Source organism: Trachemys scripta, chromosome 21 (genome assembly GCF_013100865.1).
Source record: "Trachemys scripta elegans isolate TJP31775 chromosome 21, CAS_Tse_1.0, whole genome shotgun sequence".
Lineage (NCBI taxonomy): Eukaryota > Metazoa > Chordata > Testudines > Emydidae > Trachemys > Trachemys scripta.
The window spans coordinates 1,564,133-1,591,521 of NC_048318.1; the positions used below are offsets into that span (position 1 = coordinate 1,564,133).

General features: G+C 48.4%; 1 protein-coding gene across 2 annotated transcripts in view; it reads left to right on the forward strand.

Annotated features, from left to right (window-relative positions):
• HEPACAM (hepatic and glial cell adhesion molecule) overlaps nt 1-27,389 on the forward strand; it is a 92,898-nt gene that overhangs the window by 32,504 nt on the left and 33,005 nt on the right. For both annotated transcript variants that reach the window (XM_034754619.1, XM_034754620.1), the window contains exon 3: nt 9,954-10,295. In XM_034754619.1, the coding sequence (XP_034610510.1) occupies nt 9,954-10,295 (342 nt within the window). The remainder of the gene's footprint in view (nt 1-9,953; nt 10,296-27,389) is intronic.

The following is a 27,389-nucleotide window of genomic DNA, read 5'->3' on the forward strand; positions in this document are numbered from 1 at the left end:
CTCATTAGCCTCATTAAATACTGAGGCAAAGTATTTGTTTAGATATTGGGCCAGGCCTACGTTATCCTTAACCTCCTCTCCATCCTCAGTGTTTAGCAGTCCCACTTCTTTCTTTGTTTTCTTCTTATTTATATTTATCTGACAATCATTCCATTAATAGTTACTCTTTGTTTGAAGTTGTTTAACCAATTATGTATCCACTTAATGGTAGTTCCGCCAAGACAGTATTTCTCCATAGAAATGTGGGCTCCATTCTCCACTTTTACCTCTTTACGTTTCTGTTCTTTATCCCTCTCCTCCACACACGTCTGCCGATTTCCCTTTTCTCCTACTGCCCTCTCCCCAGCTCTCGCAATCATTTCTCTTTTCTTCCTCTTTCCATGAAACATTTTCACTCACTCTTTATTCTCTCTCAATCCAGCTTCCCTCGCTCTCTCACTTGGTTCTCCTGTCTCTATAGCACTCTCTGCCCCTCTCTCCCTTTCCCAGTTCCAGTACTTTGTTGCCATGACACCTGGCACAAGGAAGAGCTCCTTTCTATAGCAGCAAGAGAAAGAGCCTTAGCTGGGAACAGATTGTCCAGCATCGCTCTGGCGTGCTTCCCATCAGCCACGAAAAGGCTTTTCTGCTGCTTCTCTCTGCCTTTCCTACACTGAATTTAATTCATTTCTTGCTTGCTTGCTTTCTTAGTCTTTAGATCCTGACCTTCCTTTCCTGGCTGGTGAGCAGGTCAGTTATTGACACTGATTTTTACATGGAAGGCACTCAGGTGTGTAGTTCAGTCAGGAATTAATTCAGGGAAGTTCTATGGCCTGTGTTATAATGGAGGTCAGACTAGATGATCACAGCTGTCCCTTCTGGCCTTATCATGTAAAAATACCACCTTAAGATACAGAGATCCTTCTGCCACACTCTCTGACCACAGGTGTCTGAATGCAGCATTCCCACCCTGCTCCCCTCTGAATACTTAAGGGGCCAGAAACAGCTGTCCCCAGCAGCAGATTGTCCACTTGAGTATTATATTAACATAAGAGAGTTCTGTGCCGTGGTTTCTGTACCCCCTGCATAGGGGCACCAGAACGGGGGGGAGGGGGAGAGGGGGCAAGGGGCGATGGCCCTCCCACTTTTCACCATGGGCCCAGCTCCCTGCCCCTCCTCTTCCTCCCAAGGCCCCATTCCCCAGCCAGGACAGAAGCTCTTACCCCAGCGAGGGTAAGAGTGGCCTGGGGTGCCCAGGCAGCTGTGGGGAGACGTGGATCCTCCACCTGCCCTGGGCAGGGGGTCCAGGGATGTGGGGACACAGGTCGGGGGTTGCTCTCAGGCTCCCCCACCCCAGGCAGATGGAGGGACCTGGGTTCCCCTGCCTGACTATGGCTTCCGGCTTGACCGTGGGGCCAGGCCTCGGGGGGAAGAGGTGGTCACCCCTGCCCCTGCAACAGCAAAGAGGGATTTACCTGCGCTTGACCTGATAGAATTAGACATTTAATATCCTGGAGTCAGAGGAAGGCTCCTCGCTTCAGCCTCATCTAGAAAAGCAGTTAAAATGAGAGAAAGTTTGTGCTCTCTGTAGGGGATGGATGCCACAGGGGTCTTATCTGGCTCCATCTCATTAAAATAATTGTAATTGGTTTCAATTATTTTTCTTTCTGGATGACAGGGGGCCAACTGCTGCTCTCCATTAACCCCACATGGATTTTAGAGGGTTACTTCAGCTATACACCAGTGTGACCCGGAGCAGACTTTTGCCCCTGGCTTCTCTATTTCCAGATTTCCTCTAGGACCGATTCATTGCAGAAAGACAAAGTTCTAGGATCTCCTGCAGGTACATATGGTAGGCTCCCGGGGCCAGATGTTCCAGAGAGCTCAGCTCCCAGTTAGGCACCAAAGTGTCTTCATGTTGGGTGCTGGGCATTTTTGAAAATCTGGCTCCAACTACAGATACAGAGAGCTTGGAAGTCTGGCCCCATGACTCAGCCCATCAGCACCCGCCCTGGCGCCAGGATCTGCAGCAGTCAGCGCTCTTCTAGCGCCGTGAGGCAGTAGGGGGCAGTCTGCACACATTTCACTCCCTGGCCCACGTTCTTGCTCCACGTTATCCAAGTCCATGTGGCTTACTCCACCTGTGACTGTTACAACCGTGGATTGAAAGAATAACTAGTTTCCCCACTAGTTCTGGGAGGCAGGAGCTTTAACCTGCTGCTGGATGGACCCCAAAGGGTTTTGAAAATCAGTGAAACAGGGAAATATTTCCCCTGCCATTCCCAGCACAGCGACTAATTGGTGGCTGTAGAGTAACAGCTCTGGCCCAGGTCCTGCCAGCTGCATGGCACCCTGCAGCAGCCTGCGCCCTGGCAGAAAGTCCATCCAGGAGGAGACTTTGGCAGTAGAAAACAGCCCAAGCCTGGCCAGGGCAGGGAGAGACAGAGCAGCCAGGGGATGTTATTTTCTTCCATAAACAAGAGTGACTGTGTAAAGGTCACCCTCTCCTCTGCCCAGCCTGCAGGGCAGGACCCTGAGGGACCCACTCCCCACTGGGGTGACCCTCTGGAAAGACAGCAGCAGCAGTGACACTGCCTGTCCTGTCCAGGGCAAGGCCACTTCTGGGCCAAGTCAGTGCAGGGAGGTGTAACTTACACCATCGGTGCAGGTGGGAGCAAAGGCGACATATGGGGGGGCGGAATGTGGCGGTCACATGGCCCCCCTAGATTGCTTGGTCACATGATATGGCTGGGCCCACTCCCTTGGGCTGCTGCTTTCTGGGAGGGTGGGGCTGGGGGGGGGTTGGCATGACTCGAGCTGTTCTGGGGGTGTGCCCGCCCGGCGGCAGGCACAGGCTGTCTGTGGGTAGGGGTCTAGCCTGGGAGCCCACCGCCTGTGGGGGAAGCTGATCTGACTCACACAGACTGGCGCTGTGGCTCAGAGGCACAGCTGCCTGATATTAGTGAGGCTCAGAGGAGACGCATGCGGGAGGGGGGATGCGGGGTCATGCGCTCCCCCAGATTTGCTGCTTGGCTTGTACTGAGCACGCTCACATGGACGGAGCATGCTCGGTAACACTGCTGAAGCCAGCTGCCCTCATTCTGTCCCCCTGAGTACGCTACTCCCCACTATCCGCAGACACAAGTGGTCTCTGGCAAGGCCTCGGGCAGGCTGCAGCCGACATAGGCGGCGGCGCCCTCGGACCCGCGTCTCCACTGCTGTAGGAGCTGTTTGTCTCCAGCCAGTGCCAGGATTGTAGGGTTTCGTTCACGTGTGATGAAAGCCCTTTAAAGAAGGACGGAGAGACATTTTGTTTTGCCTGATCCAAGACCTGCCAAAACAATCCCTAGAGTGAGACAAGAGAGCCCCAGAGCCAGGCTCTGACTGCCGCGCTGCTCTGACACTAGCAGGGAGCACCCAGCTCCTGGCTGCATGGAGCACGCGGGAAAGTCGGCCCTCGGCACAAACACCGCGGAGGCTTCTCAGAGCCACGTGCAAAGTGGCAGGGGGTTGAGAGGGGCTAGGAATGGCTCTAGCTGGGGTTCAACAGCCAGGCCTCTGGCAACATTTGTCCATTGGCTGCTCCATACCCCCCTCGAGGCCCCGTGAGCTGTACACATTCAGAGGTGCTTTGGGTTTTCAGATCAGTGGCCTCCTGACTAATGGGTGTGACTGGCCCTGCAGATTTCCCTGGGGACAGCAGCGTGTTTTCTTCTGACTGGCACCCTATAACAATATGCACCTCCCTGCGTACATCCTGGTAATCCTGTAAGTGCAAGGTCACCGAGGGAAATTTCTCTCTGCTTCTTTGTTCCGTTGCCTGGTTTCGGCGGAGATGGCTGGAGTTGGATTTTCTTGCAATCACTGCGCTGTGAGCCTAGACAACAAGTCTTAAAGGAGCCTGTAGCAGGGTGGTCACCCGTTTCGGCCCTGGAAGGGTCAAAGCCAGCCCTGGGATAGGGCTGAAGCGGCAAAACAAAGCTTGGGCTAATTGGGGAAGGCAGTAACAGCTGGGGCCATGCCCCAATCAGGCCCAGCTGGCCCCTATAAGAGGCTGCGAGCCAGGAGCCCAGACACTCTCTCTCTCCCTGCAGAGAGGGCAGGGCCTGGTTGCTGCGGAGCTGAGTACCAAGAGTGGAGCAGGGCTGGGGGAAGGCTAGAGGAGCTGGGGAGCTCCAGCCTGGAAAACCCCCAGGCTGTGAGCCTAGCTGAAGGCCTAAGGCAGGTACTGGGGTTGCAGGGGGCAGCCCAAGGTTAGGCAGAGGCAGCAGGTCCAAACCCCCCTTGCCTATGATGAGTGGCCTTTACAGACTGCAGTCTGCCCCAGTGAGCGGGGGTAGATGGTGACTGGCAGTAGCCACTGAGGCGAGGTGGGGATAGAGGGTTGGGAGTTCCCCTGAGTGGGGAGACCCAGATTGGGGGTTGCTGCAGTGGGCAGAATCCCTGGGTAAAGGGGCAATGCGGTCTGGGAGGGACATGGGGGCCAGTGGCAAGCAGGACATTGGCCAGCAGAGGGCGCTCTGGAGCTGGAAAAGCTAATTCCCTGGACAAGCAGCAGGAGGCGCTGTGCCGCTGAGTCGCCGCACCGCTACAGAGCCTTAAGGAGCCACAATGAATCTCACAATGGAACAGAGGAGGCTTGGTGCTGAAATCAGCTTGAAATGCAGAACACTCTCAACTGGGATCCAAGCTTTCCCGTGTGAACGGGACTGGCGTTAGGGCTAATAACTAATACAAATATGTTCTGCTTCAGCTGGGCCCCTTGTGGAATTTCTCTTCAGCTGCCCAGACCTTGGTCCTGCATTAGATTTTCCTTCCCCTGATGATGGCAGTACTGGCTACAACTCAAGTTAGTTGCTAACACAGCCACTCTGTGCAGCCCCAGAGCTATTTTGCCATGTGGCTGCTCTGACTGAAATGATCTAACTCAAGAGCAGATCTCTAGAGGTAACATTTAAGTAAAAACCCAGCCCTAGAGTACGGCTACACTGCAATCAGAGGTGTGACTGCAGTATGTGTAGCCCTCCAGTGCTTTAGTCTAGCTAGCTTGAAGAACAATAGCTGTGAGGCTGCGACAGCACGCCCAGGACCCTGGGTACGTACGTACTGGGTGACTAGCCCATGCTGCCGCAGCTTCGCTGCTATTGATGTCCCACCTTGCTAGCGAAAGCTAGATCCAGTATGTCTGCAAGTGCTGCAGTCATGCCTCTGATTGCAGCAAGGGCAAACCTTAGAGCCCTGAGCACCTGTGGGAGGAGGGACCTGAACTGGAGTTAACCCCTTATTCACCAGCCCCTGGCTGTCGCAGGGCAACCAGTCAGGCCCTCCGCTACTTTAGCCCTGGCCCAGCGGCCTTGCTGCACAATATGCAGTGTAGAGCACTGTCTTTAAAATGGGCCCCTGGAATTGCAGGGCTCTCCTTGTGCCAGTTGCCCATTGCAATCATTAACCTCCCCTTTCTTGCTAAGTCTTGGCTCCTTGCCCTTTGCTTGGGGAGGCTTCTCCTGGCCTCGCTCCTGTCTCTGTGTTTGGCTGAATGGTGATCAGGGCCGGCTCCAAGTTTTTTGCCACCCCAAGCAAAAAAATTTTCCCGTGCCCCCCCGGCTCCGCCCCTTCCCAACCCTTCCCCAAATCCCTGGCCCCACCTACTCTCCCGGGCGTGCCACATTTCCCCTCCTACCCCTTCCCAGGCAAGCTTGGGAGGGAGGGGGGAGAAGCAGAGTGGCGGCACGCTCGGGGGAGCAGGCGGCAGTGGAGCGGATGTGAGCTGGGGGGGAGCGGTTCCTCTGCCCCCCTCCCCAGGGCCACTTCCTGTGGCCCTCCCCACGCCCTCCACTGCCGCAGCTCACCAGGGCCGCCCAGAGGATTCAGGGGGCCTGGGGCAAAGCAATTTCGGGGGCCCCTTCCATTAAAAAAAAGTTGCAATACTATAGAATACTATATTCTCGTGGGGGCCTGGGGCAAATTGCCCCACTTGCCCCCCCTCTGGGCGGCCCTGCAGCTCACCTCCGCTCAGGGCTGGCTCCTGGCTTTTTGCACCCCAAGGGAAAAAAAAGGAAAGGAGCCGGAGTGCCGCCCCAAGCACATGCTTGGAGCGCTGGTGCCTAGAGCCGGCCCTGATGGTGCTGAACTCATACATCACCCCACTCCAGACACACAGCTGTAGGTAATTAACTTGGTACTGTAGCAGCCCTTCACGTTGCTGACATGGTGCCGAGGGACTGAAAGGTCAGGCAGGCTGTGCCTCCTGCCAAAGCCTGGGGCTGGTTTGCTTTGCCAAAGGTGGGGAAGATGATTTGGAGACTTCCCCATAACAGTGTCTGTGAGGCTGACCTCACCCATCAGCCCTGCCTCAAACATGCCAGTCGAGGGTGTGCTGCTCAGAGACAGCGTTCGAAATGTGCATTTAAGAGCAGCGGTGCAAGAATTATACACACAGTTTCCAATGTTTTGGTGGGTAACAGTGGATCAGCCAAGGCTGAGGTGTTTCTGTTTGAACTGTGTTCTTTAGGTCCGATCTCGCTTTTCTTACTCGGCTAATTCATGTTTGGCTCATTTGTTCTCATTTGGCAGTGGATTTTGTCCTAGCTGCTGTGGGGGTTTGTGGCTGGCAATTTAATCTGGTAACCCATTAGTAGAAATGAGCATTTTAAAACAATAAGGAAAATATTTTCTGAACAAAGTGGGCACCATTTAAAAGAATAATCTGCATTTACTGCTTGGCTGCAGTAGTAATAAAATAATAATGCCTAGCTCTTATCTAATGCTTTTCATCAGTAGATCTCGAAGTACTTCACAATCTTTAATCTTTAGTAGATCAGCTTAAGGTGGTATTTCCTAGTTGCAGGGTAGGGAATTCTGCAATAAAGTCAACTATTGCCACGTGGCAGTTGTCGATGTTTTAGTGCCACACGCTGCATGTTCATGGAGCGAGCACAGCGCTAGCTCGCGCTCTGTAGGGAACGAGCCTGCACTGACCATGAGATAGATGGACTGGAGTACTTAGCAGAGCGTTTCCACCTCCAGCCTCTGCAGGTCAGATTCCCTCTCGCTCCACACACACGCAGCTGTAAGTGCAGTTGGAAGCAGGTGTCTGCATGCTTGGAGTGCAGATTTTGGCCCAATGACTGAAGTGTAGACATACCCTGAGCGAAGGCGAGGAGCATGCTCAGTACCACTGGCTTGTAGGAAACTCTATGGAACTTGAGCACGCTTATAGCAGTTGATGCACAGGAAGCTCTGTGGGGTTGGAGCATGCTCAGTGCAGATGGACTGTTCAGAGAGTTTATCAGCAAGCCTCTAACCATAGGGTTACCATATTTCAACAATCAAAAAAGAGGACGGGAGGAGCCCCGCCCTAGCCCCGCCCCTGTCCTGTCCTAGCCCCGCCCCTGCCCCTTCCACTCCCTCCCACTTCCTGCCCCCTCAGAACCCCCAACCCTCCCCCCCACTCCTTGTCCCCTGACTGCCCCCTCCTGGGACCCCTGCCCCTAACTGCCCCCCAGGACTCCACCCCCTCCCTAAGCCTCCCTGCCTCTTGTCCCCTGACTGCCTCCTCCTGAGACCTTCCCCACATCCTAACTGGCCCCCTAGGACCCTACCCCCCTACCTGTCCCCTGACTGCCCCAACCCTTATCCACCCCCCCACCCCCTGACAGCCCCCCCCCAGAACTCCTGACCCATCTAAACCCCTCTGCTCCCTGTCCCCTGACTGCCCCCTCCTGGGACCCCTGCTCCTAACTGCCCTCCAGAACCCCACCCCCTACCTAAGCCTCCCTGTGCCTTGTCCCCTAACTGCCCCCTCCTGAGACCTTCCCCACCTGTACCCTGACTGCCCAAAACCTTACACCCCCAATCCCCAGACAGCCCCCCAGAACTCCCAAACACCCCCCCCGCTCCTTGTCCCCTAACTGCCCCCTCCTGAGACCCCCCACCTGTACCCTGACTACCCAAAACCTTACACCCCCAACCCCCAGACAGCCCCCCCCGAACTCCCTGACCCATTCAACCCTGCTCCCTGTCTCTTGACTACCCCCCCCCCCCGAACCTCCCTGCCGCTTCTCTGGCCCCCGGCCCCCTTACTGTGCTGCAGAGCAGCGCGCTCGGCAGCGGGGGAGGGGAGCAGGCTCGGAGCTCCAGACGAACAGCCCAGCCAGCGATCTGTGAGTGCAGGGAGGGAGGGAGGGAGGGAGAGGAGGGGAGGGGTGTCAAGTTTCAGGAGGGAGGAGGGGGAAGTGCAAGCAGGGCTCTGGCTCTGGCTTTTGGAGCACCGGCTGCTCTGTAAGCGCGCTCACGCTCTGCATGGGAGGGGGGAGGAGGGGAAGTCCGGACATTGACAAATTCCCCACGGACCCTATTTTTAACCCGAAAAAGCCGGACATGTCCGGGGAATCCGGACGAATGGTAACCCTATCTAACCAGGCTCTACTAAGCATGTTCACACAGCATTTTCTAGATGCTTATAACTTAGCCCAATCTAGGTGGGTTTTCATGAGGACAGCAATAGGCACCTCCCTGACCCCAGGACTTACGGTTACGTGTTCAGCCCTAACTTTCATTTACCTCGAGCTTAACTGTGTTTAATCTTAACAGTGTCTTCATTTTTTAATTTAATTTCCTTGGTTTGTTCAAGGTAAAAAAGGTTGGGCCCAGTTCTATCTTAGCTCCTTCTTTATTTGTATGAAAGGCATTGAGATTGCACTCATCACTGTGAGGTCTGTGCTAATGTCTGCTAAGTGGCCTAGCCATGTACATAATGCTTGTAATTTATGTTAATGCACACCCTTTTGCAGTCTTAACTGTAGAGGATGCTGCCACCATGACAGCTATAACAAATCATTTCACTCCCCACCATTGAAAGGCAGACACCTCTGGGGTGGACTATGGCTGTGACTGCTCACCAGTGCACCAAGACATTGCACAGCATTGTAGGATCAGAAGAGAGGTCCAGTTATATGTGTCAAAGCACGCACCTGCCCCATGCTAGTAAAGGCGGTGGGCAAGATGAAGGTTTGATCTCCATCAGGCCTTTTATTAGCACACTGCCAGGTCTCTCTGACTCGCTGGAGCTGCTGTGTGTGCGCGGTGTCTGAAATGGTAGAGCACCGTGAATGGTGGGGATAATGGCTTCGTTAGTGTGTGTAGAATGTTCCACTTGCTAGCTATACCCATTGGGGTAGGCCCTCTACCGCCCTACCTCCATGTAGTGTATCCCAGCCTTTGTATACATGATCGCTGGCAGCAGGTTCTCTGACAGTTCCTGGATGTCTAGGCCTGGGTTCTTAGCAGTACATATTTTATGTAGCCCTGACAGAGAACACCTTGATTAAAAAAATTAATTCAGACTTGCTCCTTGGGGAAGTCTGTCCCGCTTCGTGTGGTTCAGTTTTCTGTCCACAGTCCACTGGAGGCAGTGTGCACTAGTGGCTAGAGAAGGGAACTGGAGTCAGGAGTGCCTCACTGTTTTGTTGTGTCTGAGGCAAGAACTTCACCTCTCTGCTTTCCAATATCCTGTCAAATGGAGAGAACGAGATTTCCTCTTCCTTGTAAAATGTCTAAAAGTTGATGGGGGGGAAGGTGCTGTGTAAATGCTCAGTCTTGCTGTCTCACCATTTAAAACCACAGTAAGGAGGTAAGGGCCACGCAGCCTGAGCTGCAAGGATCAGCAGCAGCGGGCCTGGAAATAGGTATTGCTTGAGAAGGGCTCAGTTCTGTTCCCACTTAGCCGGCGCAGCCCCGCTGACATCAATGGGGTTGCCGTTGGCTCCTGCCTAATGTGTAATAAACTCTCTCAGGAGAGAAGGCCCAGTACTTTCATTAACTGCATCAGCAGCCAGCTAAGACTGAGCCTGACAAGGCTTCTGGAAACATCTGGGCCGCTTCAGAAGCTGAACACAGGTATTAGACTGTCACTCCCACAGCGATAACACGAGTCTTAGCCTTGCCTTAACCACCCTGCTGTCTCTTCCCTCTAGGTCTACTGGAAGGCGTCAATATCACCAGCCCAGTTCTCCTCATCCATGGCACAGTTGGCAAACCTGCCCTGCTCTCGGTGAGGTACACCAGCACCAGCAGCGATAAACCTGTGGTCAAATGGCAGCTGAAGCGAGACAAGCCTACCACAGTGGTACAGTCCATCGGCACCGAGATCATTGGCAACCTGCGCCCTGATTACAAGGACCGGATTAAAATACTTGAGAATGGCTCCCTGCTGATCAGTCACCTGCAGCTGTCAGACGAGGGCACCTATGAGGTGGAGATCTCCATCACAGATGACACCTTTACCGGGGAGAAGAACATTAACCTTACCGTGGACAGTAAGTGTACAGAACTTCCCAAGAAAATGAGCACAGCTCCTTTCTTCAGTAAAATCCTCCCTGGAGTCCCTTTGTTCTCTTTATTACAGAGAAGTTAAAGGACTGATACAGGCCAGCTCTCTGTAACCCAGCAGAGTGCTGCCAGGGGGATTTTGCTCCACGCTAAATGCAGAAGGAACCTCAGTAAAAGTTCTTAGAACCACAGCAGTTCCGAGTCCTTAGACTTTTATAAGCAGGGTCACTTTCCAAGTATCCATTTTACAGCACAAGCCCATCTAATCTGCATTTCTCTTGCTAGATTGGTTAACTATTAAGGACATTTGTAGGGGCTCCGACCTTCTCAATGAAAAGCTGTAGTTAGGGTTAGTGGAGGGGCCCAAACATTTCCTACTTGGTTTTTGCATCAGTCTTGGGAATTCAGAGTTTATCCTCAGGCATGTGGTTTCCAAATAGAATATGGATGATCCACTTTCCCAATTGACCATGCAGACTCAGTCCAAATGAAGGAGTGGGCCTTAGGTACCAGAAAATCTTCAGTCACAGGGAAGGAGGAGGGCAGGAAAATGTGAGACACAATTTCAGAAAACCACCTGCACACAGGGCCGGCTTTAGGCCAATTCCACCAATTCCCCCGAATCGGGCCCCGCGCCCAGTGGCAGGGCTGCCGGGGTGGGGGCAAGTGGCCGAGAATCCCTTCCCTGGCTAGAGGCGCCTTTTTAATTTTTACTCACCCGGCAGCGCTCCATGTCTTCGGCGACACTTCAGCGGCGGGTCCTTCACTCACTCTGGGTCTTCGGCAGCACTTCGGCAGCAGGTCCTTCAGTGCCACCAAAGACCCGAAGCGAGTGAAGGACAAACCGCCGAAGACTACGAGTGCCGCCCGGTGAGTACAAGCCCCAGATGTTTTTTTACGTGTTTTTTCTTTTTTCAGTCATCCTTGCCGGGGCCCTGTCAAAACTGTTCGAATCGGTCCCCTCACTTCCTAAAGCCGGCTCTGCCTGCACATCATTCCAAGTGTTTGTCACCCATCCCGGCACTGGGGGTAATTTCCCAAACTTCCACAAACTAGAACATTTTAGAAAGCCAGCTCTCTAATCCTGTAGGCGGGGGGGTGGGGGGAGGACCCTTCATTAGGGCAATGAGGTGTGTGGATACGTTGGTAAGAGCTGTGCAGTGGGGCCCCAGGGACTGGATAACAGGGTCACTGGCAGAGCTGTGTATGGAGCACAGAGTTGGATTAGCAAGGGTTGTTGCACCTAGACACATTAAAAGAGCTGGTAGGGGAACCCTGTAAAGCACCATCCCTCATCATCCTGGACTGTTGTTGTTATTTATTATATGCTTTGCATTAACACCTTGGGGCTCCATCAAGGGGTCCGGGCCCCATTATGCTTGGGTTTATACACACATAACAAAAAGCCAGGCCCTTCCCTTACTGACTCACTAACTCTCCTTTGTCCTTCGACTGCAGAGGTGTTAACTGCCCACTTCACCTTCAACAGTTTCTTACAACCTGTTAACTCCTTATGCTAAATAATCTGTTCTACCTTGCAAGCTGTGACCCTCTGAATACCTTTCCCAGACCTGAAGAAGAGCTCTGTATAAGCTCAGAAGTTTCTCTTTCACCAATAGAAGTTGGTCCAATAAAAGATATTACCTCACCCACCTTGTTTCTCTGATACAGTTTAGTATTCTATTGCATCTCCCCCTTAAGTTCTACATTCCTACAATTTACAATATTTACACTATCAAGCTATCTTTGACGTTCAGTACAGATCAGTCTAAGTGTTGCTGAACTGTACTGGTTTTCTAATTATATGCCCTGAATGCATAACAACTTGGTCGTCTGGTGGTCTACTAGGTAATGACTGGCTGTGGTTGGTTTGGAATCCTTGAGTCTTTTCCTTGTTCTGCATCCACCATCTGTAGAATTTGCTCTGTTGATTGCTCTTTCTAAGGCCAGGTCTACACTACCCCCCTAATTCGAACTAAGGTACGCAACTTCAGCTACGTGAATAACGTAGCTGAAGTTCGAAGTACCTTAGTTCGAATTAGTTCGAACTTACCTTGGTCCACACGCGGCAGGCAGGCTCCCCCGTCGACTCCGCGGTACTCCTCTCGGCGAGCTGGAGTACCGCAGTCGACGGCGAGCACTTCCGGGTTCGACTTATCGCGTCCAGACTAGACGCGATAAGTCGAACCCAGAAGTTCGATTTCCAGCTGTCGAACTAGCGGGTAAGTGTAGCCAAGGCCTAAGGAACAAACTGTAGATGTCGATGGTTTTTGCTGAACTCTCCAACTCTCTACTGTTGGTCTTGCTCACATATGATCTGGACCCTGAATTATTTTTCTTCATGACAGCAGAAGTTGTCCATCCTTTTTCTCCATCCAGTTCACCAGGTTCTAGACCCAACAGTTCTCTGACTATCCTCTGTTGCAAACGTGTTTGTAAGCTCTTTTTGCTTTTCATCCAATTTGGCTACTCTTCATGTCTGGCCATTTTGAAAACAGATTCTTTTCCAGAGTTGGAACAGTATTTCTGAGTTGTCTTCCGACGTGCTGGACTATATCCAGTAGCCGCTATTGGTGTGGATCTGTAACTCAAAAGAGCAAGAAATGGGTCTTCCTGCTGTAGGATTTTCTTGGCTTTTTGTACACTTCTGTCAGCGTCTCCATTTGCTTTTGAGTAATGTGGGCTGCTAGTAATACAATCAAAATAATATTTCCTTCTGAATGACTTAAATTCTGCTGCAATGAATTATGGTCCGTTGTCCGTTACTAAACGTTCTGGAATACTGAAATTACCAATAGCGCACTTCAGTTTCTTGATAACACTGTGACGTGTTATGTCTTTTGAGTACATCATTTCTACATCCCTGGAAAAACAGGAAATTATGGCCTCTGGATTTGTATAAATTTGCAGCTAGTCTCTGTCTGGTAGAGTTGTTTGTACATTGTATAGTTCAGCATTGTTCTTAAGTTTATTTGTTCTGAATCTCCTTTCAAAAGTCCAATTTCACCAAATTCTGAGTTCTTCCACCTTTCTCACTAGACCCATCGCAGCTGCCACGCTCCATCTGAGAAGGTTGTTGGTCTTTGATCTTTTGATCACATGCACTCTGAATGCAAAGCTTTTGTTTTTTTTAAATTGCTTCTGTGGTAAACTGGCCCATGTGATTCAGAATAACTCCAGGGTTAGTCAGAGCTGTGTCAGGTGACTTCAGCTCTGGAGGTGTTGAAGGTTATGTTAAGTCCCTTCTATGAGGTCTGCTCCTGGGTCTATTTTAAAGTCAATAGTCTTTCCATGAATATTCAGTTTCACTCTCCAGGCAGACTGTCTCATCACATGTGATAGATCCCAGAAACAATGGCTCTTGATTGTCTGTAATATAAGTAAGTCAATTCCGTGATTGCTTTGGTTCAGCAAACAACTGCAAAATGTCCATACTTCGTGCATTTATCACATCTTGTGCCTTTGGGTGGATGTGCATCATCTCTTGGGATATGATTTTTTTCAACATATTGTGCATTTAGGTTTCAAGGCTTTGATGTCTGACTGGAATTCATCCCTCTCATCCTGGGAATTATTTCTCCTTGCCCCAGGGAGGGGTCTTATGGTAATGACTTTTAGCGCTCTTGCTGGTTCTGTTGTCAGCTTCTAAGCAAGTTACTTGTTTTTCAAGTTTGGCAAGTTGCTCTTGGTTTTGCTATCTCACCAGCTCAGACTGCTTTGCTATTTGAATAGCTGTGTGTAGGTTTAAGTCTGTTTTTAATTGTAGCTGCTGTGAAATATTTTTATCCATTAAAAATATCCAGCCTGTCTCTGATATTTTCATATTTGCAGTTCCAAAATCCCAGTTTTCAGCCAATGCATATGGAGCTCTTATAAAACATTCAATGTTTTCTCCTGGTCTTTGAATTCTCTGGTGAAAACATGCTGTATAAAGTACACATCAAACATAGCCAAAACCTTTTCATACTCATCTTTGTGACTGTCTTCAGTAAAGTGAAAATTTTAAAGATATACTCCGTCTACTTCCCCATACCATAAGTTAAAGAGCATACCTGTATATCTTCAGTTTCCTAGTAGAGTTTTGTAGCAAATTGAAATCTGGCAAAATACTCTTCTAGTCTATCCACTGTGAAGGTGTGATGCGTGGCTAGAAAGGGTTAACCATCCTGCAAAATAAATAACCCTCAAAAGACATTGGAGGGATAATGTTTGTGTATTTACATCTGTATGAGTAGGGTCAATGATGTAATCAATAATCTCTGTCTATGCTGAATTCTGATAATTCAGAGGTCAAAAGAACATCCTATCGTTTAAATGAAGTGTAAACATGGGATATCTCGGTATTCATCTCTCTTTGAAATGTACTGTGAATGGTGGAGGAACAAACAAATGGCCTTATGTTAATTCATATAGCTAACTACGGTGATGGACCTCCTTCAAAGTCACCCTAAATATCTTTTGAACTCCCAACTTGTCAAAAGACATGAAATTGTACAAAAGATCCTTGGGTCCTGATTCTGTCATCTCAGATCTGCTTAGGCTTCATCATCAGGGGAAGTTTGAGTCGCAAGACTGAGGTCCCAGTTATGCTGGTACGGCCTGAATGTGATATTTGGACATTGGACTATAACCTATGAACTATTTCTGAAAGAGCTCTTTGCAACTACGAAGCTCACCATCTCTGCTATGTATCAGAGGGGAGCCGTGTTGGTCTGTATCCACAAAAACAACAAAGGAACTGTGTTTTGGACTTCTGAGTAACCAGTATGGTAATAAAGAAGCTGTTTTATGCTGGCTTGGTGAATCTAAGTATTGGAATATCCACCAACTTTATGTCCAATCCCTGTAACAAACCCTGTTGTCTACTCTGTCCCCATGTCTACTCTAGCGACACCATCAGAGGACCCAACCACATGAGCCACACCATCAGGGGCTCATTCACCTGCGCATCTACCAATGTGATATATGCCATAATGTGTCAGCAATGCCCCTCTGCCATGTCCATTGGCCAAACCGGTCAGTCTATGTAAAAGAATAAATGGACACTAATCAGACATCAGGAATGGTAACATACAAAAGCCAGTAGGAGAACACTTTAATCTCCCTGGACATTCAATAACAGATTTAAAAGTAGCCATTCTTCAACAAAAAAACTTCAAAAACAGACTTCAAAGAGAATCTGCAGAGCTACAATTCACTTGCAAATTTAACACCATTAATTTGGGCTTGAATAGGGACTGGGAGTGGCTGGCTCACTCTGAAAGCAATTTTCCCTCTCTTGGTATTGACACCTCCTCATCAATTATTGGGAGTGGACCATGTCCACCCTGACTGAATTGGCCTTGTTAACACTGGTTCTCCACTTGTAAGGTAACTCCTTTCTCTTCATGTGTCAGTATATTTATGCCTATATCTGTAATTTTCACTCCATGCATCTGAAGAAGTGGTTTTTTTACCCATGAAAGCTTATGCCCAAATAAATCTGTTAGTCTTTAAACTGCCACCGGACTCCTCGTCGTCTCTATGAATCTGCACCTAAATGAATTGAACTCATGTCTGTATGTCCTGTGACAGATCCAGACCAGTGGGGTACAGGAGTCTGGTAGAGGGCAAATATACTGGTCACTGGATGAGTAGTTTTCTGTTCCCTGAGTGACCAGAGCAGGGGCTGCACTAGAGTAATCAGGAACCTGCTAGAACCAGTTAAGGCAGGCAGGCTAATTAGGACACCTGGAGCCAATTAAGAAGAAGCTGCTAGAATCAATTAAGGCAGGCTAATCAGGGCACCTGGGTTTTAAAAGGAGCTCACTTCAGTTTGTGGTGCGAGTGTGAGGAGCTGGGAGCAAGAGGCGCAAGGAGCTGAGAGTGAGAGGGTGTGCTGCTGGAGGACTGAGGAGCACAAGCGTTATCAGACACCAGGAGGAAGGTCCTGTGGTGAGAATAAGGAAGGTGTTTGGAGGAGGCCATGGGGAAGTAGCCCAGGGAGTTGTAGCTGTCATGCAGCTGTTATAGGAGGCACTATAGACAGCTGCAGTCCACAAGGCCCTGGGCTGGAACCCGGAGTAGAGGGCGGGCCCGGGTTCCCCCCAAACCTCCCAATTGACCTGGACTGTGGGTTCTTCCAGAGGGGAAGGTCTCTGGGCTGTTCCCCAACCCACCTGGTGAATCTCTGAGGCAAGAAAATCCGCCAATAAGCGCAGGCCCCACCAAGATAGAGGAGGAACTTTGTCACAGTACATTGATCTTCTAACCATACTCTCGCTCTTTTGTTTTTTAATAAATATTAGTTTAGTTAATAGGAATTGGCTGTAGTGTGTATTTGGGTACAATTGGAAACATTCATTAACCTGAGAGGTAATGTGGTAATCCTTTGGGATTGGTAGAACCTTTTTCTTTTATATGATGAAATAAGATTTACCGAAATCTTCATCATATTTGACGTGGGTACCTGGATGGAGGCCTGAGGCTGGATCACTTTAAGGGAACTGTATTGTTTGAACTTCTGAATAACCAGTAAGGTAATAAAACAGCTTCTTTATGCTGGCTTGGTGAATCTAAGTATTGGAATATCCACCAGCTTTATGGGGATTGTCTGCCCCATTCTTTGCAGTTCACCCTAACAGAGTGACCACAGCTGGCTCCCCACTAGGACCCTGGTCTCAGAAGGTTTGTCCAAGCTGAAGTTCTCTAGGGCATTGAAGAGTGGCATGTTGATGAGATCCTGCAACCGGTGTTGCTTTGTTCCTTCTGTAAGCAACCTTTGATGCTGTTGTCTTTCTGTTTCTGTTCTCTGGTGCTACTTTACTCCTTACGCTTTGTCATGTATTTCAGGTACATGGGAGGTTGCAGACTGCAACTAGTAGGTCAAGTTTCTGTACCAGATACGGATGGGCCATAGAGCTTCCTTCTCTGGTAGATACACCAGAGACGTGTCTTCTATGAGATTCTTTAAAGCTCTGCCAGGAATCACAGTTGTGAGCGTACATAAGCTCCACCCATCACTACCTATTGGCTGAACGGTATCCTGCAGTTTAGTATTCCATTACAGTCTCCACCACCACAGGGCCTGCCAGCGAATCACTCCCAGCTACGGTTGCCAACCCCCCAGGATTGTTCTGAGTCTCCAGGAATTAAAGATTATGTCCTGTGATGAAACCTCCAGGAATACGTCCAACCAAAATCAGCAACCCGACTCCCAGCACGAGTCTCGTCTGCCTGTTAAAAGGGTATCTTGGCCATGCTACACGGTCTCTGTGTGTAGCGCATGTTGGACGGGCTCTGTCGTGGTGAGGCCAGCAGCAGCACAGTACTGAGGTAAAACTGCTCGCTCTGGTTTAAAAACTCATGTCTCCTATCAATCTACCTGAGCTTGTAGCTGTTGCAGCTATGCAGGTGTCTCCGAACCACTGGGTAAGTTAGAGACCATTGCAGCAGTGCGCACAGTGCTTCTGTAAGATAAAATTAGACGAGCCAGCCACTAACACACAGATGATCTTCCTGGCAAGGCTTGATTTATTGCTTGGAGTAATCTCTCTGCTACGCCACTGCTAACTGACTGGCATAGCGAAGAGCTGTTACGGCTCACTCCATTCATCTTCATCAAAGCTTCGATCTCATGAGATACAAATGGAGAGCTATGATCACTTACTCCCAGTTCAGGCCAACCACGAAGGCTTAACATTTCACGTTACTTCTGTGTGATAGTACTGTATAGCCAGTAAGCGCTGAGGTCATCACACAGGTCTGTGATGTAGCATTTGTGACCACCAAGAACCAGTTTCCTTTGAAAGGACCAGAAAAACCCACATGGATGTGGTGCTATTGATTCTCAAGCCATGGCCATTGTGACAAAGTTCTGTCCTTATCTCCGTGGGTCCTGCATTTCCTGATGGATTTTGCTAGCCTCAGAGGCTCACTGTGACCCTCCACATAGCCCTTCTCTCTCTAGGGGCAAGGGTCACAGTCTACTGAGCCGTTTTCATCATAAGCCAGCAAGGGAGGTAAGGAGAAACAACCCTCCCTCGCACAGTCTCTGTTGTCTCCCAGTATCAGTGATTAATCAGGGAGAGGCAGGGGGAGCCCGGGCCTGCCCTCTAGTCCGGGCTCCAGCCCAGGGACCCTAAAATTAGCAGCTATGGAAGCTGACTTTTTGGAAATAGGACGTGTACAATTCCCTGGGCTACTTCCCCACAGCAGTATCTTTTTCACAATTACCTCAGGGCCTCCTTCCTTGCACCTGATATGGATTCGTACTACTTCGTTTCTCCAACAGCACACCTCCCTCCTATAGCTCTTGACACCCACACTGCACTGACTAACTGGGAGGCTTTTAACTAGTTCCAGCCAGTCCTTGATTGGCTTCAGGTGTCCCAATCAATCTAGCTATCTCCACTGCCTTCTAGAAGGATCTTAATTGGCCCCAGGTGTCTTGATTAACCTGGAGCAACTGCCATTTGGTTAACATGGTACCAGGGATTTGTTTAGCCTGGGGCTAACATACCTGTTCCTCACTACTTTACTGTAGCCATCTGGCCTTGCCCCATCACACCATGGATACACGTTGCATAGTCCATGTCCAGATTTCTTCTGGCTATAGAAGATATGAAGAAGACTCAGTACTGTAGCCAGACAAGGAGTAAGACATCAGCAGTAGTTCAGAGGTACTTGATGCATGGAATATAACCTTTTTTTCTGCCATGTCTCGTGGTTTTTTTATTTCCCCACGGTCACATTCTTGTGCCTATAGTCATGGTCTGCAGGTTTCTTTTTACCACACAGATGTCACTCTCAGTGTTATCACCACCACACTGTGCTGGAGGGACCTGGCTTGTCACAATGGGAACACTCCCAAGTACCTGAATTTTCTTGAAACTACCTTGTTTTCTTGTGCAATTTTGCAGATATGACTGGCACCTGGGATTTCCTGGCAGAAATTGCCACAGACATGGATTCTTGCAGCCTTCTGCTATTGGAGCCCAAGCGCAGACAGTGGGCGTTGACTGCGCAGACCACAGACAAGGCTTTCATGTAGGGTATCATTCATACTAGTCAGCTATCGTCTTTGGGGGAGAGGTTCAATAACATAAATAGGCGGTAGTCCCACATATCCCATAGACTTACAATGGGAGATGGTACCTGACTGCTCTCCGTGTCTTTGGAATCTTCCTCTCTGAGGTCACTGCAGATTGTGAGGTGAAACCATCTCCCCCTGGTTAGGAAGTTCCATAACAACCTTACACAGTGACCACAGGAAGGCATCCAGGGGGCCAGCAGAAGCCTCTGGCAAGGTATGGGAGGGGTGAAACTTGGCCATTCTCTGAGTATTAACCTCTTTGTGTATGGACAGAACCGATGTGTAGAGCCAGCAACGCCCCTGGTTGCTTACAAGCCCAGTTAAATGTGTAGTGTAGACAAGGGCCTAAGCTAAATAACTTGCTCATTGGTAAATTTTATCACCTCACTGTTCTCCTTCCTACCCAGTTCTTTTAAGTAGAGCCCTGCTCAGATACAAAATTTGTATCCGCGTCCGATCTGCAATCCACAAAAATGGTCCATGGATGTTTGCTTCTGCGGATGTGGATATCTGCAGATATCCGCGGATTTGCAGGACTCTACATTTAAGGTCACCATAGTTATCAAGTGACACACTTGCCTATGTACTTGAATGGCTGGGGCTGAGGGTGTTATAAGCAATGCAGGTGTCATGCCAGGCACCATGTCAGAGAGTCAGAGGAGTGAGGGATAGAAAAATTCATCCAATTATTATTAGTGTCAATCATGTTTATTATGGTAATGCCTAAGGGCCAGCCAGCCATGGGGCCCATTGTGTTAGGTGCTGTACAAACCAATTCTCCAGAGTGTGCAGTGTTGTCCCCTAGAGTTCCTATTATTCTGTCTTGTCTAGTTTGAAGAGACCCAAGCAATGGAGCTTCTACCTTTTCCCCAGGAGGTCATTCTGCACCCTGATACATCTCCTGCCCAGGAATTGTTATGTGCTATTCATGCTACATTTTTTGCTCAGTCCCATTATTCCTAGTTTGCTCTCACACATCACCCTAAATACTTGTTACACATTATGTCCCCGTCTCCCTACTTTTATTCATTGTTTAGGTAAGCTATGCACATCAAGCCAAATCTATCCCCGATTTCACTGGAGTTACGCCAACCATGAGTTTGGCCCATTTAGATCTTTCACTCGCACCTGCCAGGCCTCTCTGATCATCAGTATTGATCATCCCTGGATTCCCTCTAGCTTGTCAATGTCTTTCTGGTACCAAGGTGGCCAGAACTGAATGCAGTACTCCAAGGGCAGTCACCCCAGAGGAACCATTGCCCTGTGACTTGATGCCCGGCCAAACACTGCCAAGTCCCTTTGAAATGTCACTTCTTGTTTGCTGTCACCCCAAGCATCTTGCACCAGTACCGCTTCCCAAGTCGTTGCCTTCAACTGAACACCTGTGTTTGGGATTACTTGACCCAACATGGAAAGGCCGACCTCCCCCTCACCCCACCCCACTAGAATATCATGTTTCTAGCCTTTCTTGAATTGCTTTGTCCTCACACCTCCCCCTAATCTGGTGTCACCTTTCTGGGCCATTAACATGCTGTTACTCCATTAACAAAGCTGTTAGATAAGGCTGAGCCTAACTCTGCTCGCTGCTCCCAGCTCAATGCGTTGCCATATCATTTCTCATTCCCCTTTTGTTTATGAGCCGTATGCCAGTTTTTAGTCCATGTCACCCAATCCTTACTCAAGCCTTTGTCTTTGTATTTATAGCACGTCAGTCATGCTGCCCCCAGAGTGAAGGGCAAATGCTGCTTGGCTCCTTATCGGTACTGAGAGTGTTACAGAATGCTTGGTTTCAGTAGAGCTGGAGGTTTTCCCACAGCTCATGTGGGGAAAGCAGCGTGGTTTCGGTTTGGAGATATTTCCCGGCCCATGGTGTCCCATCTCTCTGAGCTGTGCATTGGCTGCTAGCTTTGTGGCCAGTGCTTGCATACTGCCCTGTCCAGAGGCAGTCCTGGGTCCCAGGCCTGTATAGAGACGTCTGCTTGAGTCTAACTTTTAGGTCAGACTTGGACTCAAGTCCACCCGACTAGACCCAAGAGAGTTGAGTCATTTTCCAACCTGACCCAACATATCTAAGTTGGCACCGCCACCTCCTGCCCGTGAGGGCGGCTCTCCTCCTCTTGCCCTGGGTTGGTGCACCAGCGGTGCATGCCCTGCTCCTGCCATCTGCAGCTGTCCCGCTGTGTGTGCTACAGAGGGAGAGGTGCTGTGACTTGCTCCAGGCTGCCGTACATAGAGTGCAGTAAGCTGGTGGCTGGCAGGACTGGGGCACGCAGCCACTCTTGCACCAACCCCACAGGCAGCAGGAGGAGGAGAGCCCACCCGAGCCAAGCCGGAGAGAGTCTGGTTGTTTTCCCACCTGACTTGACCCAGACCCGACACTCGTACCGGGTCACATCGGGTTTGGGTCAGGCTGCAGGGCTCTACTGTAGAGGGGGTTCACCCAGTGCTTTCGAGAGAGAAGAGGAACAGAGACAGAATCCTTCACAGAGGAGTGGAGAAAGAAGGTTACAGAGAGGAGAAGGGAAGAGAGACAGGAGGCTTTGGCTTGAAAACAGCAAATGATTTAAGCTTTGCGTGGACTAAGACTGCAAGACAACTTAAATCCAAATCTGCCTAGCCTGGCTGGACTATGGCTAAGAGGGAAATGGTAGCTGACCACAGATGGAGAGCAAGACCGATGAGAAGGGAGAGGAATTGTTGTTTATGGTGCTCCCAGGAAATATTACTAGCTTAAGGAAGGGGATAGGAAAGCAATGGAAAAGTTAGACTGGATATCAGGAAAGTGTCACGATACCAGAGGTTTTAGACAGTATAATCATCTGCCAGGAGAAGGGATGGGAACCTTGTCACGGGGCTCATTTACTGCCAGACTGGAGACAGGCTGTAGGACACAGTCCTGCATTGACAGGGGCAGGAAGAAGATGGCCTCCTAGGTCTTACTCATCTGTAGCAACCTCCATAGGGTTGCAGGAGGCACCAGAAAGTCACTCTGTGTGTACATGGCTAGGAATGTTAAGCTGCAGTTGGAGCAGCTCTGGTTTCCTCAGGAGCCAGTTGAGTTTCATAAGAATAAAGCCCTCTTGTACTATTCCTCAACCCTTAGTGGATGAAACCTCATCTGTAAGCCATATTCCCCCCGGTTAGATCTGTGCAACTTTGCTGGCTGCAATTACAGGGCCACAACATTTTAGAAAAGGTGGGAAAGAAACATCAAAACCAGACTGAGCAGACAGTTAACAAGTCTCTTTCAAAATCTCCCACATGGGTCAGCTGCATGTTACGGTTGGTGCCCTTGTTCTGGAGTCTGTTACCCGTCCCTGCTGCACTGGCCTTGGTGTGCTGGTGATCAGTGATGTGGAGTCTCATTCAATTACATAATGTAATGGCAGACAGCTAAAATGTGACAAGTTCTTAAAGTGCTTATATACAAATGCTAGAAGTCTAAATAATAAGATGGGTGAACTAGAGTGTCTCATATTAAATGAGGATATTGATATAATAGGCATCACAGAAACCTGGTGGAATGAGGATAATCAATGGGAAACAGTAATACCAGAGTACAAAATATATCAGAAAGACAGAACAGGTCGTGCTGGTGGGGGAGTGGCACTATATGTGAAAGAAAGTGTAGAATCAAATGAAGTAAAAATATTAAATGAACCAAACTGTCCCATAGAATCTCTATGGATAGTAATTCCATGCTCTAATCATAAGAATATAGCGGTAGGGATATGTTACCGACCACCTGACCAGGATGGTGATAGTGACTGCGAAATGCTCAGGGAGATTAGAGAGGCTATTAAAATAAAAAACTCAATAGTAATGGGGGATTTCAACTATCCCCATATTGACTGAGTACATGTCACCTCAGGATGAGATGCAGCGATCAAGTTTTTTTTGACACCTTAAATGAACTCCACAGGATCAAGTCCAAGTGGTGAATATAGCTGGACCACTTGGTAATACTCACCATAATATAATATAATTAAACATCCCTGTGGTGGGGAAAACTCCACAGCAGCCCAATACGGTAGCATTTAATTTCAGAAAGGGGAACTACACAAAAATGAGCATGTGAGAAATTAAAAGGTACAGCACCAAAAGTAAAATCCCTGCAAGCTGCATGGAAACATTTAAAGACACCATAATAGAGGCTCAACTTAAATGTATACCCCAAATTAAAAAACAGAGTAAGAGAACCAAAAAAGAGTCACCATGTCTGAACCACAAAGTAAAAGAAGCAGTGAGAGGCAAAAAGGCATCCTTTAAAAAGTGGAAGTTAAATCCCAGTGAGGAAAATAGAAAGGCGCGTAAACTCTGGCAAATTAAGTGTAAAAATATAATTAGGAAGGCCAAAAAAGAATTTGAAGAACAGCTAGCCAAAGACTCAAAAAGTAATAGCAAAAAATATTTAAGTACATCAGAAGCAGGAAGCCTGCTAAAAAAACAGTGGAGTCACTGAACGATCGAGATGCTAAAGGAGCACTCAAGGACGATAAGGGCATTGCGGAGAAAGTAAATGAATTCTTTGCGTTGGTCTTCATGGCGGAGGATGTGAGGAAGATTCCCAAACCTGAGCCATTCTTTTTAGGTGACAAATCTGAGGAACTGTCCCAGATTGAGGTGTCATTAGAGGAGGTTTTGGAACAAATTGAGAAACTAAACAGTAATAAATCACCAGGACCAGATGGTATTCACCCAAGAGTTCTGAAGGAACTCAAATGTGAAATTGCAGAACTAACAACTGTAGTAGGTAACCTATCATTTAAATCAGCTTCTGTACCAAATGACTCAAGGATAGCTAATGTGATGCCAATTTTTTAAAAGGAGTCCAGAGGTGACCCCGGCAATTACAGCTGGTAAGCCTGACTTCAGTACCGGGCAAACTAATTGAAACTATAGTAAAAAACAAAATTCAGCTATCAGACACATAGATGAACATAATCTGTTGGGGAAGAGTCAACATGGTTTTTGTAAAGGGAAATCATGCCTCACCAATCTATTAGAATTCTTTGAGGGGATCAACAAGCATATGGATATAGTGTACTTAGATTTTCAGAAAGCCTTTGACAAGGTCCCTGACCAAAGCTCTTAAGCAAAGTAAGATGTCATGGGATAAGAGAGAAGGTCCTCTCATGGATTGGTAACTGGCTAAAAGATAGGAAACAAAGGGCCGGAATAAATGTCCAGCTTTCAGAATAGGAAAGGTAAACAGTGGTGTCCCCTAGGGGTCTGTACTGGGCCCAGTCCTATTCCACATATTCATAAATGATCTGGAAAAAGGGGTAAACAGGGAGGTGGCAAAATTTGAAGATGATACAAAACTACTCAAGATAGTTAAGTCCCAGGCAGACTGCAAAGAGCTACAAAAGGATCTCTCAGAACTGGATGACTGGGCAACAAAAGTGCAGATGAAATTTAATGTTGTTAAATGCAAAGTAATGCACACTGAAAAACATAATCCCAACTATACATATAAAATAATGGGGTTTAAATTAGCTGTTACCACTCAAGAAAGAGATCTTGGAGACATTGTGGATAGTTTGCTGAAAACATCCACTCAATGTGCAGCAGCAGTCAAAAAAGCAAAAAGAATGTTGGGAATCATTAAGCAAGGGACAGGTAATAAGACAGAAAATATCATATTGCCGCTACATAAATCCATGGTACGCCCACATCTTGAATACTGCATGCAGATGTGGTTGCCCCATCTAAAAAAAGATATATTGGAATTGGAAAAGGTTCAGAAAACAGCAACAAAAATGATTGGGGTATGGAACAGCTTCCGTATGAGGAGAGAGTAATAAGACTGGGACTTTTCAGCTTGGAAAAGAGATGACTAAGGGGGGATATGATAGAGGTCTATAAAATCATGACTGGTGTGGAGAAAGTAAATAAGGAAGTGTTATTTACTCCTTCTCATAACACAAGAACTAGGGGTCACCAAATGAAATTAATAGGCAACAGGTTTTAAACAAACAAAAGGAAGTATTTCTTCACACAACACACAGTCAACCTGTGGAACTCTTTGCCAGAGGATGTTGTGAAAGCCAAGACTATAACAGGGTTCAAAAAAAGAACTAGATATGTTCATGGAGTGAACTAGATATGTTCATGGAGGTCCATCAGTGGCTATTAGCCAGGATGGGCAGGGATGGTGTCCCTAGCTTCTATTTGCCAGAAGCTGGGAATGGGTGACAGATCACTTGATGATTCCCTGTTCTGTTCATTCCCTCTGGGGCACCTGGCATTGACCACTATCGGAAGACAGGAGACTGGGCTGGATATGACCCAGTATGGCTGTTCATATGTTCTTATGGAGTAGCTGTTTGGCTTTGCAGCAGGACAAGCTTCCTGCCTTAGCATGTGTTACACTAAAAATGCAAAGTGCTTTTCATTATTCAGCGTTCTCATTTGCTAAGTATCCTTAGCAACCCTTGTTCATTGTTTGTTTGGTGTTGTTCCCGGCCCTGTACAAAACACAAATGCACAGAAAGCTCTGTGCAACGCTGCTCAAATGTGCTGTTTGCCTGCAGGCTGCGGAGCTCTATTATTCAACATTTGTTTAGATAGCTAGTTTATTTACTACTTCAGAAATGCCAAAGACAAAGGACCTAGCAACTCCAGAGCACCGAAAAGCATGACCTTATTTCTTGAAGATGGTGACAGCTAGGCAACTAGGAGTCAGAACATTACCTCACTGCAAACACTACCAAGTGCAAGGCTTCCTGCTGAATCTCATTGTTCTCCATCGGATCATATGGGTGAAATACTGACCCCAATGACCTCAGAACTCCCATTGACTTCAGTGGGGCCAGGATCGCACCTGATCAGACTATGGAAAGCTGGTGGTTTCGAATCGGTATACAGAGTGCTATCGCTAGTCTCAGTACTGATCGTAGAATCATAGAATATCAGGGTTGGAAGGGACCTCAGGAGGTCATCCAGTCCAACCCCCTGCTCAAAGCAGGACCAATCCCCAACTAAATCATCCCAGCCAGGGCTTTGTCAGGCCTGACCTTAAAAACCTCTAAGGAAGGAGATTCCAGCACCTCCCTAGGTAACCCATTCCAATGCTTCACCACCCTCCTAGTGAAAAAGTTTTTCCTAATATCCAACCTAAACCTCCCTCACTGCAACTTGAGACCATTGCTCCTTGTTCTGTCATCTGCTACCACTGAGAACAGTCTAGATCCATCCTCTTTGGAACCCCCTTTCAGGTAGTTGAAAGCAGCTATCGAATCCCCCCTCATTCTTCTCTTCTGCAGACTAAACAATCCCAGTTCCCTCAGCCTCTCCTCATAAGTCATGTGCTCCAGCCCCCTAATCATTTTTGTTGTCCTCTGCTGGACTCTTTCCAATTTTTCCACATCCTTCTTATAGTGTGGGGCCCAAAACTTGACACAGTACTCCAGATGAGGCCTCACCAATGTCAAATAGAGGGGAATGATCACATCCCTCAATCTCCTGGCAAAGCTCCTATTTATACAGCCCAAAATGCTGTTAGCCTTCTTGGCAACAAGGGTACACTGTTGACTCATATCCAGCTTCTCATCCACTGTAATCCCTCGGTCCTTTTCTGCAGAACTGCTGCCTAGCCATTCGGTCCCTAGTCTGTAGCAGTGCATGGGATTCTTCCGTCCTAAGTGCAGGACTCTGCACTTGTCCTTGTTGAACCTCATCAGATTTCTTTTGGCCCAATCCTCTAATTTGTCTAGGTCCCTCTGTATCCTATCCCTACCCTCCAGCATATCTACCACTCCTCCCAGTTTAGTGTTCACAGGAGCCTCTAGGAAGGTTTAGTTTCCTATATCCAGTCCAAGAGAAGTCTAGTAATTAGCATGACAGCAATGTCCTGCAATATCCTGGACAAACCTTACTGACTTAAATTGAAGTATCTTAGGAGTTCATTGTATGAAAAATGCCAAATGTTCACATATTATTGTGGGATTGTGTGTGACATCTCCAGGGAGGAGACCTGACTAATGAAAATGCTGAAAAGTGTTAG